This window comes from Scyliorhinus torazame, chromosome 12 (genome assembly GCF_047496885.1).
Source record: "Scyliorhinus torazame isolate Kashiwa2021f chromosome 12, sScyTor2.1, whole genome shotgun sequence".
Classification (NCBI taxonomy): Eukaryota; Metazoa; Chordata; class Chondrichthyes; order Carcharhiniformes; family Scyliorhinidae; genus Scyliorhinus; species Scyliorhinus torazame.
Window position 1 is genome coordinate 157,322,621 of NC_092718.1, and position 17,590 is coordinate 157,340,210.

Consider the following 17,590-nt stretch of genomic DNA (forward strand, 5'->3'; position numbering starts at 1 on the left):
ATTGGGGGAGGGGAGATATGGGGGATATGGGTGAGGGGGGATATGGTGAGGGGGGATATGGGGGATATGGGGAGGGGGGATATGGGGGATATGGATATCGGGCGGAGGGGAGGCTCACCCTGGCTGCTCGGACGAGGTTGTTCACCTTCTTGTGGCACTGGGTGCCTGTCCATGGTGTCAGGGCCACAGCGGTGACGGCCTCTGCCACCTCCCTCCACAGACGCTGGCTGTGGGGCAACTCTGCGGCCGTGCCCGGGATACAGGGCCTCCCTCCTCTGCTCCACTGCGTCCAGGAGCGCCTCAATGTCGCGGGACTGGAACCTCGGGGCTGAGCGGCGGGCGGCCATCCGGTCGGGTGTTCTGGTCGGGTGGGGGGAGCAGCGCGTCCTTAATGAGCCGTCACGCCGTGCGGCGTGAACCACATGAGCCAGCGCGGATAGCGTCACGTCACTGCTAGCCCATTCCGGGCCGGAGACTTTGCGACGTTTGGGGCGGCTTGATGCAGGTGGGATTTGCGCCGTTTTTGCCGCCAGTCGGCGGACTTTGCGCCGGTAACAGAGAATTTCGCCCGTGGTCTCTTATTCATCCCTTCACTACATTTCCCCACCATTGGCGGTCTTCTCTTCAGCTGCCGTGGCCCTAAGCTCTGGTTTTCCTTTACAAACCGCTTGAGGTGGGATTTTCCAATTTTCACACAAAGTGCCGAGGTGGGAGTGAAAAATGGCAGTTTCCCCGCCATCCCCAATGGCAGGGCTTCAAGCCGTATCCTCCGCTCAGAGAGGGCATCCTGCGATTCGCCCATCACGCCTTGACCTCACTGCCACTTTGCCCTGGGCTCCAAATTTAAAACACAGCCGTGCACAGCAGGACTGATGCACAGCAAGGAGGTGACCCAGGAGCCAAAGAAGACTGCTGCCCCCAAATTCAGCTACGCACCCCCTGGAGCGGCTGATGGACGTTGTTGAGAGTCCACTGCAATATCCTATGCCCCACTCCAGCCACAGTTCTATCAACCTCACTACTCCGACTTGGGTGACGATGAATGCTCAACATTAAGATCCTCACTCCCTTTGAGGAGTGTGTCATCGTGCAGGTTGGTGAGGATACAGCATACCTCCTTGCTCTTGTATTCTATATCCCCATTAATACATTCCACAATATGTATGCTTTCTCCACCTGTCCAGCCACCTTCAGTGATCTGTGCACTCAGGTCCCTCTGCTCCTGCACCATCTTTAGAATTGTATCCTTTACTTTATATTGTATCTCCATGTTCTTCCTACCAAAATACATCACCTCACATTTCTCTACATTGAACGTCATCTGCCCTATCAGTTCCCTAATTGGCCCCACATATCTTAACCACCCTTTCACAATTTAAAAGCCGATAGAAGATTTGGGATTCCCCTTTGAGGAAAGCTGCCAGTCTTTTCTCGCAATCCCTCTTTGCTTCTCTAATATGCCTTTTCACCTCCCCTCTGAACCTTCGGTTTTCCTCTTAGCCCTCAACTGTGTTTCCCCTCTGACACCTGGCACCAGGAGCCACATCTACGACCACAGAAATGCCTGTCTGTTTCCCTAATTATTGAGCCTTTTTACTGTGACTATTGTTCTTCCCTTCTTCTTTATCCTCTCTTGTACAGCTGAGCTGCTCATGGTGCCACAGACTTTATTCTGACTGTACTCCGCTAAGGACATCACACTCCTGACTCGTACCTTCACCGGCTTCCAAAATGGGAAAACAAATTTCTGAGCGGGACCCCAGGGGACTCCTGCACTAATTGCTTGCTTCTCCTGGATGGCCCAATGGTCACTCATTCCCTTTCTTCTTCCAGTCCTTGTAGCTGTGGTGTGGCCACCTCTCTGAATTTTCTATCCACATTGCGTATGCACCATAGTAACTCTAGCTGCCGCTTGAACTCTGAAACCCGGAGCTCATGTTTCTGCAGTTGGCGCTACTTTCTGCACATATGTTAGCCCAGGAATCCGGTAGCAACTATGACTTCCCACATATTACAGGACGCACATTCCACTTGAGTGAGCAGCCCTGCGATATCTTAAACTTTACTTCCCTTACGTTGACATTATTTGGCTTTGGATTACTTATAATTCTTTATTATATTGGCCCTGACTTTCATTTATTCCTGGTGCTTCTCAATTAAATCCAAGTGTAGCTTCTTGTTTTAAAAATATTACACTTTTTTAATTTACAGCAATTCAAAGACAGTCCCGAACACAGTTTCTTACTAACCAAACAACTTACGGTTTCCTGCAATTATTTCCACATTCCTTTCAATCTCTGTGAGAATACCAAAGATTCACCATCCTTTCAGAGAAGAAATTTCTCCTCATCTCATTCTTAAATGATGGACTCCTCATTTTGAGTCTACAACATTAGTTCTAGAGATATTTAAGATCCTAGTTTCAGTCTTAACTAGATTATTTTTTTTGTGAGGGCTACAAAGAATCCAGCATGAGTTTGTAGAGTCAAACAGAAAGTAACTTTATTTATAACAATATGTACACAACCACAGCAGTTCATTATTGTTTCCTTCTCTAGCAGGTACCACACTTGCTAGCTCTAATTATACAGCTTCAACTACTAGTGCTTGCCTCGCCCCCTCATTGAGGAAGCTCATATTGCCCAAGGGCAGCACAAGTGGATAGCACTGTGGCTTCACAGTGCCAGGATCCCAGGTTCAATTCCCTACTGGGTCACTGTCTGTATGGAGTCTGCGTGGGTTTCCTCCGGGTACTCCAGTTTTCTCCCACAGTCCAAAGGCGTGTAGGTTAGGTGGATTGGCCATGATAAATTGCCCTTAGTGACCAAAAAAAAAGGGTAGGGGGGGTTATTGGGTTACGGGGATAGGGTGGAGGAGAGGGCTTAAGTGAGTCGGTGCAGACTTGATGGGCCAAATGTCCTCCTTCTGCACTGTATGTTCTATGTTCCCCAAGAGTCATGGGATAACAAATTTTCCCCAGTCAAAGGATCCAGACAGTTCTAACAGCTTTGAAAGTCAATATAAAATTCTAGCATTTTATGATCCCTGTTCCCTCGAGGCTCCTTTACTGCAATGTTATTAACTCTGGCTCATTGTACAATACTAGATCTAAAAATTGCCTGTTCTTTGTTGATCCCTTGATATATTGATCTGGAAAACTGCCATGAATGTATGAACTCATCCTTCATTCACATTCCTACTGCAAAGAGGTTTTGCCCAATCGATCAAATGCGAAATCCCCCAGCTGCCAGGTGGTCACCAGACCTGTAAGGCTGCACCTTGATGGAAAATAGAAAACTTTCTGGATGTGCTAGCAGGTTGCCAGCAGCTCCTTTACAGACCCTCCAAACTGAAGAGACCCGTTGGCCACTTCAGGCTCCGAGGCTCCTTGGGGATATTTATTTTCTGTCAGGCAATGGGGAGAATGTTGTTGAATTACACTGGAGCTGGTCTGAATTGAAATGACCCTCTATCTCAAACAGTTGCGTGTTCAACAAAATGCCTATCAAGAGCAAAGGAGGAAAAGCTCCCAAATTCCATCCTGTCAACTGTCCAAAGACTGGTGCACACAGGGCGCATTGAAGAGTTAAATCAGGTAAACTGGTCTGAAAACAAGAGAGGACAGGGATAACTTTGGAATCTGCTCACCTTTTTGATCCTCAAGTTCTTTGTTTAAAAATGCAGCCTCTTCTATAATTCGCATCTCTGAAGATTTCTTCCCGACTCCAAGGTTTCTCAATGTTGTAATTGAAAACTTTCTCTGTTCTTTCCACCATTGACCATATTTTGCAAAGGCAATACCTACAGAGATAGAGAGACAAATTCACCAGGGCCCATTTTCAGATGAAGGGATCATGATGAACAATTAGACTGCTCCCTCAGTCCCTTTCAGACAGGCAGAAGGTGAATTTTGTACTGCTTGCTCACTTGAATGATTTCAACATGCCGCCCAGTGTGGAATGTGCTGCTGAAGGATTCAGCAGGTGGACCCAACAGCGTGCCTGGATAACACGACTCATGGCTCACCTGGACCTTTTAAAGGAAACTCACCCCTATCAAAAGGGAGCTGCACTCATTCATCAAGCGCTTCTGCATTCGGCAAGTAGGGATACAGGCAAGAGGAAGAGTCCCCAGGTTTTCGGATGTGATGCAGGATGCCTTTAAGCAGAGGACTCCAGCTGAAGCAGTCTGCTTGTCAGTCCATTGTGTCCCTAGGTTTTGTATTTTGGAGAGGAGCAACAGACTCATTGGGGCTGAGTGAATCTTAGGAATTGGTTTTGGAGGAAGTCGATTTGATTGCCTAACTAGCAACTGGTGAGTTGTCCAGGGATAGTGTTATGCCTGGCAACAATCAGTGATTGATTCCTGCAGGATGCTTGTTAAAGAACTTGGCAGAAGTGTTTAGACCTTGGACATGAAAGGGACTGTCTCTCTCTCTCTCTCTCTCTTTCTCTTGCTATGAAGTAAATAACTGCTTTATTGTTCTGAAACCAGAGAGTGCTGGGCATATCTTTGCTGTGAACAAATCTTGAATCTGCAGAAAATCTAGACACTGGATAAAAGCAAATTACTGTGGATGCTAGAATCTGAAACTACAAGACAAAATGCTGGAAAATCTCAGCAGGTCTGGCAGCATCTGTAAGGAGAGAAAAGAGCTCATGTTTCAAGTCCAGATGACCCTTTGTCAAAGCTGAGAAAGTAGACAACCTTGCCAGAGAAAACGACCTCAAGCCTAGAAGGAAGAAGTACTGAAACAAAAATTTGGGGCTGCATTGTCCGATTTTGAGACTGACACCGGCATGGAAACAGTGGAGTTTTATTACAGCAAAATCAGTGCAACAGATGCACCGATTCAGCAACTCTAAATGGGCTCACACGATCACCACACGGAACGCAACCGGTTCCAAGCAAAATGGCACCGGATTCGCCGAGTTCGTGATTGCCGCACATGAGTCCCATACGCCGCACCCGCACTTAAATGATCCATCCCCCCACACACACCATCCCAGTCAACAAGGTGGCTGGAAGGAGAGCAGAGCCTACGGTTCAGGGACGCTGAGCTGGAGACCCTCCTGGATGCCGTGGAGCAGAGAAGGATAACCGTGTTTCTCGGCCCAGGAGGAAGGCTGTCAGGCACCGGCGTGCGCCGTACCTGGGCACATGTGGCAGACGCCGTCAGCGCCGTTGGCTACATCGTCCGGACTGGCATTCAGTGCTGGAAGAAACTGTATGACCTCCTCAGGGCCACCAGGGTGAGTAGGCAGCGTGTACCCCTGGACCCAACCCCCCTCTCCCCCACTCACATGTAATCCAGATGCCCTCCACCCGGCCCCCGGGGGATGGCCGAAGCCCCACCCTGCCTCACATGCCAGCACCCATGCCAGCCACAATGACCGGGTGCCCTGGCCACTGATGCCATCATCTACCCAACCCCTGGACAGCATGCGTTGGAACGTCTAACAGTGTCGTCGTTTGTGTTTGCGCCCCACATCCCCCTCGGGACAAGGCCGCGCACAACCGCCGGGAGCGGGAGAAGATAGGAGGGGGACCACCAGACCTGCGGCTCCTCACCATGCCCGAGCAGAGGACACTGGTTGTGGCCGGCGGCCCGGAGGAAAGGGAAGTTGTCGACGTGGAGGTTGGTGGCGGGAGGGCAAGTGAGACCCTGCATAGTTGCACATCCCCATGACATATGTGTAGCCAAACCTCCCCCCCCCCACCCCTTCCGCTCCCTCCCCCCCCCCCCCCCCCCGCCCCCCACCCCCTCTATCTCTCCCCCCCCCCCCCCCCCCGCCACGCTCCGCCATCCCGCTTTCTAACCATACATGCTGTCTTGTGTCTTACAGGACTTTCCAGAGATGGGGCCGGAGCCTCTGCCCCCAGCCAGTGCCAGAGCCGTTGTCCCCCAGGCGACTGAGCACAGACGGAGAGAGCAGCCGGAACACCAGTCCTCAACCCAAGACCCAGGAGGCCCCGGAGTTCGGGTCGGAGGAGGACACGGACTTTCTATCACAGCTGTCTCCTACACCCTCCACCATCCCAGAGACTATCACCTCGGTTGGGCACTTTAGTGAGGAGGCTCCTGGGACACTATCTGATGCGCTCTACACATTGCATCCGGTACAGCGTGTGGAGGTAGGAGCAGCCGAGGGGCCGGACGGTCGGAGGGCAGCCTGGCCCCAGGAACCAGCTGCCACCCAGACGGGTCCCGGGATCCTGGACCATCCAGTCCCACCCTCAATGCAGATTCAGTCAGAGACCCAGGGACTACAGGAGGGGATGACGGCCGGCTTCCAGCACCTGAAGGAGCAGGTGGAGGAGTCCATCCGCGTGCAGGAGCAGGGGGAGGTGCTGGTTATCTGTGCCATTCAGGCCGAGTTTGCACGAATGGCATCCGTGGTGGAGGCAATGGGGCGACGGTGTCGGATATAGGCCAGCGTGTGCAAGGGCTGGGACATTCTGTGCAGGCGGGGACCGAGACCCTGGACAGGGCTGCCCTCTCACAGGTAGCCACGTGCCAGAGTCACCTGGACATTTCAGCGGCACTCCTCAGCGTGGCCCAGTCACAGCAGGCCATGGTTGAGAACGTCGGCGGCATTGCTCAGGCGCTGACCAGCATGGCGCAGGCCCAGAGGGACGTGGCACACACCCAGGTGGCACGGAATCTCGGGGGGTGGCACAGTCCCAGACAGGGATGGGCCACTCCCTGTGCTTCATGCCTGTGAACGTGCAGACCCTGGTCGAGACCAGAGTGGGCCTCCAGGACTGGCAGCACCAGGGGGAAGGGGGCCCTCAGGGGGTGGCCCAAATTCAGGTTAGGAGAAGCCCAGGGACCATCGGGCACTCTGAGGGAGGAGGTGGTGCTCGGGCCCGTGCCGGTGACTCCCACAGGGGAGGTGCCAGAACAGCGCAGCACCTCAGACTCCCCCACTGCTGTCCCTGGTGCATCTGGTGGGCAGAACAGGGTGGTACCACACCACCCGGGACGCCCGAGCAGCAGCCGGGCCCATCCATCCGGGTCGCCCCAGGAGACGTGCGCCAACGGAGACGCTTGTCGCAGGGCAGGAGCCACAGCAGGTTGCCTCCACTCCTCCTGTATCATCTGATGAACCACCTAGGAATAGTATTGGAGCCCGTAAGGTCAGAAAGTTAGGCACCAGTTAAGTTGGCAGAGGTGGGCAGGGGCAGCCACAGAGGCGATTTCACAGTCGGGCGAAGCACACGAGAGCCACAGCTGATCTACTGTGTACTTCCCCCCCCGAGGATAAAGGAAAGAGCCAGCCACATTGCCCAATGTGTGGTCGCAGAGCACGGGATGGCCAGCGAACACTGTCCAAGACAGCCATCGAGATCACTGCGAGAAGGGCCTTGCACAGTCCTCCCTCCCAGATGAGGAGGACTGTTTGATGAAGCTGAACTGCACCACGGCCCCGAAGTTAGTGCTGATCTGGGTTGCGTTACAAGTAAAAGGTTGTCCTGGAGTGTTTGAAATGGTCACTGGCGATGCCATCTCTATCGTGGATCATCAGATGTTTCGACTACTTTGCGCAGGGATCCTGCTGCTGACGTTATGTGACAGCAAGGTTGGCGACCTATACCGGCAGCCCATTTTGTATCGTGAGGACCACCGTAACACACAGGCAACAGTCTTTTCTTGGTTGTGGTAGGGGGTCCGGAGCCCAATTTGCGAGGCCGTGACTGGTTGCGAGTCCTCCGTTTCAACGGGCAAAAGGTTTTTTGGACGGGCATCTGTACAATATACTGGACACATATCCCAAAGTGTTTCAGGAGGGTCGAGGCTGGATAAAAGGTGCTAAGGCCCGTATCTACGTGGATCCTGATGCTCAACCCCAGTACTTTAGGGTGAGGCCTGACCCCTACGCATTGTTTGCCAAGGTTGATGCAGAGATTCAACACCTGATGAATCTGGGGATGATACGCCCTGTACAATTTGTGGAGTGGGCCAGTAATTAAACCCAACAAACCTGTTCAACTCTGCAGGGATTAAAAGCTCACAGTAAACAGCTTCGTGCCTGGACCGGTACCCGGTGCCTAGAGTGGATGCTTTGTATGCAAAGCGAGCTGGAGAGAGTTCTTTTACAAACTTGACATGAGCCACAACTATTTACAGGTGGAGTTTGATCCGGCATCCAGAGAATTTGCAACATTAAACACCCATAGATGCTAATTTGAATATATCCGTATCCCGCTCAGGGTCCCACCTGCCCCAGCAAATTTCCAGTCTATAATGGAAAATATCTGGCATGGTCTGCCGAAGGTGGGCGTCTATCGAGACAACGTGCTCATCACAGGCACCGCAGAGAAGGAGCATATTGCCAACCTCCAAGAGTTATTCTGCTGGTTTTCCCAAGTGGGTGCCCGGCTAAAGAGCAGCAAGTGTCTGGAAGCACCACTAGAACTGGGGGAAGTCATGGAGAGTATCAACTCCATGCAGTCGGGGAAGGCACCGGAGCCGGATGGATTCCCACGGTGGACTACCACGAAAAATTTGCAACAGCCCTGGCCCCGCATCTGTGGGAGGTGTTCAAAGACTCGCTATCTAGAGGGACCCTGCCACCCATTCTGGCACAGGTCTTGATATCACTGATCTTTAAGAATATCAAAGACCCGATGGCGTGTGGGTCATACAGACCCATCTCACTTTAAATACTGATGCAAAAGTTCGAGCGAAGGCCCTGACGAGGCGACTGGAGAGGTGCGACAGAGGTAGTCACGGAGGGTCAGACTGGCTTTGTCAAAGGCAAGTAATTACCGGCGAACATCAGGCGCCTGCTGAACGTGATCAGTACCCCACCAGGGGAGGAGACACCAAAAGTGATCATCTCCCTGGAAGCAGAGAAGGTCAGAGTCGAATGGAGATACTGGAATGGTTCGGATTTGGCCAAATTCCCCGTGGGTGCAACTACTGTACAATACTCCCATGGCGAGTGTACGGACAAGCACCACCAGCTCTGAATATTTCTGGCTGCACACAGCAACAGGCAGGGTGCCCCTTATTCCTGCTGCTCTTCACGCTGGCAATCGAGCCACTGGCTATCGCACTTAGATTGGTGAAGGAGTGGAAAGGCATCCAGAGGGAAGGCAGGGAGCACAGAGTCTCACCCTGTGTGGATAGCCTGCTTGATGCGACCATCAATTCACTCGAAGACACGTGGAGAAGTAAACCGTGGTTTTAATCAGCTTAGAACTGTGCCTGCCTGTGACCGGTACAACTCTGAAGGCGGCCCCACAGGTCAGCAGCTCTTACACTTCCTGTAAAGGGGGTGGAGCCATGGGGGGAGCCCGTGCATGCCCCAACATATCCCCTGTGGGTGAAGCCACACAATGGCCCACAGGTAGAGCCCGCAGGGTTAATAACATAACACAGTGCACTGGTGAATTATCAGTAATTATACGTTCACCACATTCACCCCCTGATTAAAAAATGAAGACCGGCGGGGGTGACGGGCTCATAGATTCAGTCGGTCCGGTGCCCGGATCGTACGTTGCGACCGCCGAAGCACTGGTGTTACAGCCACTTCGGGTGGCTGTGGAAGTGGGTCCGGAGTGGACACAGGCGTGGACTCTGGGAGCGGCTCTTCCGGAACTTCATTCCTGTGGACCGGTGCGACGGGTGAGAGGGAGCGCGGGAACCATATAGGGGTGGGGGCGCTGAACATAGGAGGTTGGACGGGACATAGTGTGGGGGATGCAATAGTGGGAGTGGTATTGGAGCCTGCAGGCGCCAGGTCCCGGAGGGAGACGGTATCTTGCCGGCCATCGGGGTGTTCGACGTACGCAATGGGTGGGTTGGAGTGCAGGAGCTCGATCCTCTCGACCAGGGGGTCGGTCTTATGGCTCCGAACATGTTTTCGGAGGAGGACTGGAACCGGTGTCATCAGCCAGGGCGGAAGCGAAGTCCCTGAGGTAGCTCCCCTATGGAAAACAAACAAACAGTCATGAGGGGTCTGGTTTGTGGCCGTGCAAAGCAGGGACCTAATAGCGTGGAGCGCATCGGGGAGGATCTCCTGCCAGTGAGAAACTGGGAGATTCCTGGACTACAGGGTCAGTAGGACGGTCTTCCAGACTGTCGCGTTCTCCCTCTCCACCCGCCCGTTTCCCCTGGGGTTATAACTGGTAGTCCTGCTCGAGGCGATGCCCTTACTGAGCAGGTACTGACGCAGTTCGTCGCTCATGAACGACTAGCCCCTGTCACTGTGGACATAACTGGGGAAACCAAACAGGGTGAAGACACTATGCAGGGCAGGGGATGGCAAACGGGAAGCGGGAGAACTCATCAATGATGTTAAGGAAGTACGTGTTGCGGTTATTGGAGGGGAGGGGCCCTTTGAAATCGATACTGAGGCGTTCAAAGGGCCGGGTGCCTTTACCAGGTGGGCCTTATCCGGTCGATAGAAGTGCGGATTACTCTCCACACAGATTTGGCAGTCCCTGGTCATGGCTCTGACCTCCTCGGTGGAGTAGGGCAGGTTGCGGGCCTTGATGTAATGGGCGAGCCGGGTGACCCCCGGGTGGCAGAGGTCATCGTGGATAGCCCGTAGTCGGTCATCGTGCGCGCTGGCGCATGTGCTGCGGGACAGGGCATCTGGGGGCACGTTGAGCTTCCCAGGGCGATATACTATATCGTCGTTCTAGGTGGAGAGTTCGATCCTCCACCTCAAGATCTTATCGTTCTTGATTTTGCCCCGCTGCGTATTGTCGAACATGAAGGCAACCGATCGTTGGTCGGTGACGAGGGTAAACCTCCTACCAGCGAGGTATTGCCTCCAGTGCCGCACGGCTTCCACAATGGCTTGGGCTTCTTTTTCGACCGAGGAGTGTCGGATTTCGGAGGTGGTGAGGGTGCGTGAAAAAAACGCGACTGGTCCGCCTGCTTGGTTGAGGGTGGCGGTGAAAGCGACCTCTGAGGCGTCGCTCTCCACCTGGAAGGGGACGGACCCGTCCACCGCGCGCATCGCAGCTTTGGCGATGTCCGCCTTGATGCAGTTGAAGGCCTGGCGGTCCTCGCCTGCCAGTGGAAAAAGGGTGGCCTTAAACAGTGGGCGGGCTTTGTCCGCACACTGGGGGACCCACTGGGCATAATAGGAGAAAAATCCAAGGCACCTCTTGAGGGCCTTGGGACAGTGTGGGAGAGGGAGTTGTAGGAGGGGGCGCATACGGTCAGGGTCGGGCTCTAGGACCTCATTCTCCACGACGTAGCCGAGGATGGCGAGCCTGGTTGTGCGGAAAACGCATTTCGCCTTGTTGTAGGTGAGGTTGAGTTTTTGGGCGGTTTGGAGAAATCGGTGGAGTCTGGCGTCGTGATACTGCTGATCATGGCCGCAGATGGTGACATTGTCCAAGTATGGAAACGAGGCCCGCAGCCCGCACTGGTCCACCATTCGGTCCATCGCTCGTTGGAACACCGAAACCCCGTTCGTGACGCCAAAGGGGACCCGGAGGAAATGGAAAAGGCGGCCGTGTGCTTCAAACGCCGTGTAGTGGCGGTCCTCCGGGCGGATTGGGAGCTGGTGGTATGCAGACTTCAGATCCACCGTGGAGAACACGCGGTAGTGAGCGATCTGGTTTACCATGTCTGCAATCCGGGGAAGGGGGTACACATCGAGTTGCGTAAACCGGTTAATGGTCTGGCTGTAATCACCCATCATCCAGAATGTTTCCCTGGTCTTGACGACCACCACTTGAGCTCTCCAGGGGCTATTGCTGGCCTCTATGACCCCCTCCCGCAAGAGACGCTGGACCTCGGACCTAATGAACGTCCTGTCCTGCAAGCTATACCGCCTGCTTCTGGTGGCTACTGGCTTGCAATCAGTGGTGAGGTTTGCGAAGAGGGGGGGGGGGGCGATTTTTAGGGTCTCGAGGCTACGTATGGTGAGCGGGGGCAGGGGCCCCCGAACTTAAGAGTTAGGCTCCTGAGGTTGCACTGGAAGTCGAGTCCCAAAAGGAGAGGAGCGCAGAGGTCTGGGCGCACATATAGTTGAAAATTAGCGTACTCAGCGCCCTGTATCGCTGGGGTTGCAGTCGTGCACCCTTGGATTTGCACCGAGTTTGACTCAGAGGTGAGGGATATGGTTTGTTGCGTCGGGAATATTGGGAGCAAGCAGCGTCTTCCCACGTCCGGGTGAATGAAGCTCTCTGTGCTCCCGGAGTCGAAGAGGCAAGGTGTCTCGTACCCGTTAACCCGGACGGCCATCATGGAGCTCCGGAGGTTCTTAGGTCGCGACTGGTCCAGGGTGACCGCGCTGAGATGTGGGTAGCCAGCAGCGTGATCAGAGGTGCTGGGGCGGCCCCGCGATGGCTGTCCGTGTAGGTCGTACGCGTCGAGCGGCGTAGCAGATGGCGGCCAAGATGGTGGCCCCCGTTGGTCGAGCGTGGCGGGCGGTGAGGAAGATGGCGTCCAAGATGGCGGCCCCCATGGATCGCACGTGGCCGGCCGCGTGGGGGAGGATGGCCAAGATGGCGGCCCCCATGAGTCGCACATGTTATGCAGAGGCGGAGTCGGCAGACACGCTGCCACCTTGCGAGGTCTGCGGGCCTGTGGATCGGGTCTGTGAGTTCGAGTTCTTAGACCTGGCCAGGCAGACCTCGGCGAAGTGTCCTTTTTGCCCGCAGCTGCTGCAGTTCGCGTTGCGGGCTGGGCAGTGCAGTCGGGGGTGTTGGGACTGGCCGCAAAAGTAGCAGGGTAGCCCCCCATGATGGGCGGGTGGCCGCACGGCACAGGCCTGGGGTAGTCTCGGGTCGGGGGCCACGAGGGGGTCGCGTGATCGACCGGGAACGCAGTAAGGCTCTGAAAAGCGGCCTCCAGAGAGGCAGCCAGGTTTACCGTGTCGTCCAGGTCCTGGGCACCTTTTTTGAGCAGGTGCTGTTTAACATAGTTCGATCGGACCCCCGCCATGTAAACGTCTCGGACGGCGAGCTCCATGTGCTGAGTGGCTGTAACCGCCTGGTCGTTACAGTTGCGCGCGAGGGCTTCGAGGTCGCGTAAGTAATCATCTAGCGACTCCCCGGGGCGCTGGCGGCGAGTGGTGAAGTCGTGTCGCGCGTAGACCTCGTTCACAGGCCGCACATAGAGGCGTTCGAGTAGTGCGAGGGCCTCTGTATAGGAAGCGGCTTCATCGAGCTGGACAGAAATGCGATGGCTAACCCCTGCGTGGAGGAGGCTCAGCTTCTGTTTGTCAGTGACGGATGGCGTAGACGACACGGCGAGATAGGCCTTGAAGCATCGAAGCCAATGTGAAAACATTTCCTTCGCCTCCGCGGCCTGTGGATCGAGTTCCAGTCTGTCAGGTTTGAGGGCTGATTCCAGAGTCGTATTTTAAGCTGATTAAATTGATGCGACCATCAATTCACTCGAAGACACGTGGAGAAGTAAACCGGGGTTTTAATCAGCTTCGAACTGAGCCTGCCTGTGACCGGTACAACACTGAAGGCGGCCCCGCAGGTCAGCAGCTCTTATACTTCCTGCAAATGGGGTGGAGCCATGGGCGGAGCCCGTACATGCCCCAACATATCCCCTGTGGGTGAAGCCACACATGTGTAGAGCCCACAGGGTGAACAACATAACACATTGCACCAGTGAATTATCAGTAATGAGACATTCACCACAACATGCTTAACCGGAATAACAACAAAATGTTCCCCGTGAACCCGCGGAGGAGGGGGGAAGATCAGAGCTGGGAAAGTTACTGTTTAAGCTGGCTAAAACTGAGTTCCCATGCCCGGGGATCCAAATAGCCCACAACTGGACACGGATACATGAGGATTTGAGGTGTTTGTTCTACACTGTCCGTGTTTCTGATGCATACAGGAGGGGAGGGACCACAACTGCTCTGGAGATCATGAGCTTGGAGCTGGGTTTGAGGTCTCAGTCTTTGAAAACTCTGTTCCTCAGGCATCTGAAGACTGCACTGGTGCATTGGATTCACTGTTGGATTTTGTTGTCAACGTCTGCTGCTCCCCTCGCCCCACTGATGTTCCCCTCGCCCCACTGCTGCTCCCCTTGCCCCAATACTGCTCCCCTCGCCCCACTGCTGCTCCCCTTGCCCCAATACTGCTCCCCTCGCCCCACTGCTGCTCCCCTCGCCCCACTGCTGCTCCCCTCGCCCCACTGCTGCTCCCCTCGCCCCACTGCTGCTCCCCTCGCCCCACTGCTGCTCCCCTCGCCCACTGCTGCTCCCCTCGCCCCAATGCTGCTCCCCTTGCCCCAATGCTGCTCCCCTTGCCCCACTGCTGCTCCCCTCGCCCCACTGCTGCTCCCCTCGCCCCACTGCTGCTCCAATCGCCCCACAGCTGCTCCCCTCACCCACTGCTGCTCCCCTCGCCCCAATGCTGCTCCCCTTGCCCCAATGCTGCTCCCCTCACCCCACTGCTGCTCCCCTCACCCACTGCAGCTCCCCTCACCCCACTGCTGCTCCCCTCTCCCAAAGCTGCTCTCCTCGCCCCAATGCTGCTCTCCTCGCCCCACAGCTGCTCCCCTCGCCCCAATGCGGCTCTCCTCGCCCCACAGCTGCTCCCCTCGCCCCACAGCTGCTCCCCTCGCCCCACTGCTGCTCCCCTCTCCCACAGCTGCTCCCCTCACCCACTGCTGCTCCCCTCGCCCCACTGCTGCTCCCCTCTCCCACAGCTGCTCCTCTCGCCCCAATGCTGCTCTCCTCGCCCCAAAGCTGCTCCGCTCGCCCCAAAGCTGCTCCGCTCGCCCCAAAGCTGCTCCCCTCACCCACAGCTGCTCCCCTCGCCCCAATGCGGACCGCTCGCCTCACAGCTGCTCCCCTCGCCCCACAGCTGCTCCCCTCGCCCCACTGCTGCTCCCCTCACCCCACTGCTGCTCCCCTCACCCCACAGCTGCTCCCCTCACCCCACTGCTGTTCCCCTCACCCACTGCTACACCCCTCACCCACTGCTTCTCCCCTCACCCACTGCTGCTCCCCTCACCCACAGCTGCTCCCCTCACCCACAGCTACTCCCCTCACCCACAGCTACTCCCCTCGCCCCACAGCTGCTCCCCTCACCCACTGCTGCTCCCCTCGCCCCACTGCTGCTTCCCTCGCCCCACAGCTGCTCCCCTCACCCACTGCTGCTCCCCTCGCCCCACTGCTGCTCCACTCGCCCCACTGCTGCTCCCCTCACCCACTGCTGCACCCCTCACCCACCGCTGCTCTCCTCACCCACTGCTGCACCCTTCGCCCCACTGCTGCTCCTCTCGCCCCACTGCTGTTCTCCTCGCCCCAAAGCTGCTCCCCTCGCCCCGCTGGTGCTCCCCTCACCCACTGATGCTCCCCTCGCCCAACAGCTGCTCCCCTCGCCCCAATGCGGTTCCCCTCTCCCACAGCTGCTCTCTTCGCCCCACAGCTGCTCCCCTCGCCCCAATGCGGCTCCCCTCGCCCCACAACTGCTCCCCTCGCCCCACAGCTGCTCCCCTCGCCCCACAGCTGCTCCCCTCACCCACTGCTGCTCCCCTCACCCACTGCTGCTCCCCTCGCCCACTGCTGCTCCCCTCGCCCACTGCTGCTCCCCTCGCCCCAATGCTGCTCCCCTCGCCCCACTGCTGCTCCCCTCGCCCCAATGCTGCTCTCCTCACCCACTGCTGCTCCCCTCGCACACTGCTGCTCCCCTCGCCCCAATGCTGCTCCCCTCACCCCACTGCTGCTCCCCTCACCCACTGCAGCTCCCCTCGCCCCACTGCTGCTCCCCTCTCCCAAAGCTGCTCTCCTCGCCCCAATGCTGCTCTCCTCGCCCCACAGCTGCTCCCCTCGCCCCAATGCGGCTCTCCTCGCCCCACAGCTGCTCCCCTCGCCCCACAGCTGCTCCCCTCGCCCCACTGCTGCTCCCCTCTCCCACAGCTGCTCCCCTCACCCACTGCTGCTCCCCTCGCCCCACTGCTGCTCCCCTCTCCCACAGCTGCTCCTCTCGCCCCAATGCTGCTCTCCTCGCCCCAAAGCTGCTCCGCTCGCCCCAAAGCTGCTCCGCTCGCCCCAAAGCTGCTCCCCTCACCCACAGCTGCTCCCCTCGCCCCAATGCGGCTCCGCTCACCTCACAGCTGCTCCCCTCGCCCCACAGCTGCTCCCCTCGCCCCACTGCTGCTCCCCTCACCCCACTGCTGCTCCCCTCACCCCACAGCTGCTCCCCTCACCCCACTGCTGTTCCCCTCACCCACTGCTGCTCCCCTCACCCACTGCTGCTCCCCTCACCCACTGCTGCTCCCCTCACCCACAGCTGCTCCCCTCACCCACAGCTACTCCCCTCACCCACAGCTACTCCCCTCGCCCCACAGCTGCTCCCCTCACCCACTGCTGCTCCCCTCGCCCCACTGCTGCTTCCCTCGCCCCACAGCTGCTCCCCTCACCCACTGCTGCTCCCCTCACCCACCGCTGCTCTCCTCACCCACTGCTGCACCCTTCGCCCCACTGCTGCTCCTCTCGCCCCACTGCTGCTCTCCTCGCCCCAAAGCTGCTCCCCTCGCCCCACTGCTGCTCCCCTCACCCACTGATGCTCCCCTCGCCCAACAGCTGCTCCCCTCGCCCCAATGCGGTTCCCCTCTCCCACAGCTGCTCTCTTCGCCCCACAGCTGCTCCCCTCGCCCCAATGTGGCTCCCCTCGCGCCACAGCTGCTCCCCTCGCCCCACAGCTGCTCCCCTCGCCCCACAGCTGCTCCCCTCGCCCACTGCTGCTCCCCTCGCCCACTGCTGCTCCCCTCGCCCACTGCTGCTCCCCTCGCCCACTGCTGCTCCCCTCGCCCCAATGCTGCTCCCCTCGCCCCACTGCTGCTCCCCTCGCCCCAATGCTGCTCTCCTCACCCACTGCTGCTCCCCTCGCACACTGCTGCTCCCCTCGCCCCAATGCTGCTCCCCTCACCCACTGCTGCTCCCCTCACCCACTGCTGGTCCCCTCACCCACTGCTGCTCCCCTCACCCACTGCTGCTCCCCTCGCCACAATGCTGCTCCCCTCGCCCCACAGCTGCTCCCCTCGCCCCACAGCTGCTTCCCTCACCGACTGCTGCTCCCCTCACCCACTGCTGCTCCCCTCACCCACAGCTGCTCCCATCACCCACTGCTACTCCCCTCAACCACTGAAGCTCCCCTCACCCACTGCTACTCCCCTCGCCCCACAGCTGCTCCCCTCACCGACTGCTGCTCCCCACGCCCCACTGCTGCTCCTCGCCCCACAGCTTCTCCCCTCACCCACTGCTGCTTCCCTCACCCACTGCTGCTCCCCTCGCCCCACAGCTGCTCCCCTCGCCCCACTGCTGCTCCCCCTCCCACAGCTGCTCCCCTCACCCACTGCTGCTCCCCTCGCCCCACTGCTGCTCCCCTCTCCCACAGCTGCTCCTCTCGCCCCAATGCTGCTCTCCTCGCCCCAAAGCTGCTCCGCTCGCCCCAAAGCTGCTCCCCTCACCCACAGCTGCTCCCCTCGCCCCAATGCGGCTCCGCTCGCCTCACAGCTGCTCCCCTCGCCCCACAGCTGCTCCCCTCGCCCCACTGCTGCTCCCCTCACCCCACTGCTGCTCCCCTCACCCCACAGCTGCTCCCCTCACCCCACTGCTGTTCCCCTCACCCACTGCTGCTCCCCTCA

The 17,590-nt window shown here is 57.5% G+C and overlaps 1 protein-coding gene and 1 pseudogene across 4 annotated transcripts in view; one reads left to right on the forward strand and one right to left on the reverse strand.

Moving 5' to 3' along the window:
* The window catches only part of LOC140387110 (cytochrome P450 2D17-like), a 294,894-nt pseudogene that overhangs the window by 181,853 nt on the left and 95,451 nt on the right, over positions 1–17,590 (forward strand).
* The window catches only part of LOC140386683 (cytochrome P450 2D17-like), a 209,935-nt gene that overhangs the window by 118,863 nt on the left and 73,482 nt on the right, over positions 1–17,590 (reverse strand). For all 4 annotated transcript variants that reach the window (XM_072469236.1, XM_072469238.1, XM_072469237.1 and 1 more), the window contains one exon: positions 3,649–3,801. In XM_072469236.1, coding sequence (XP_072325337.1) covers positions 3,649–3,801 — 153 coding nt within the window. The remainder of the gene's footprint in view (positions 1–3,648; positions 3,802–17,590) is intronic.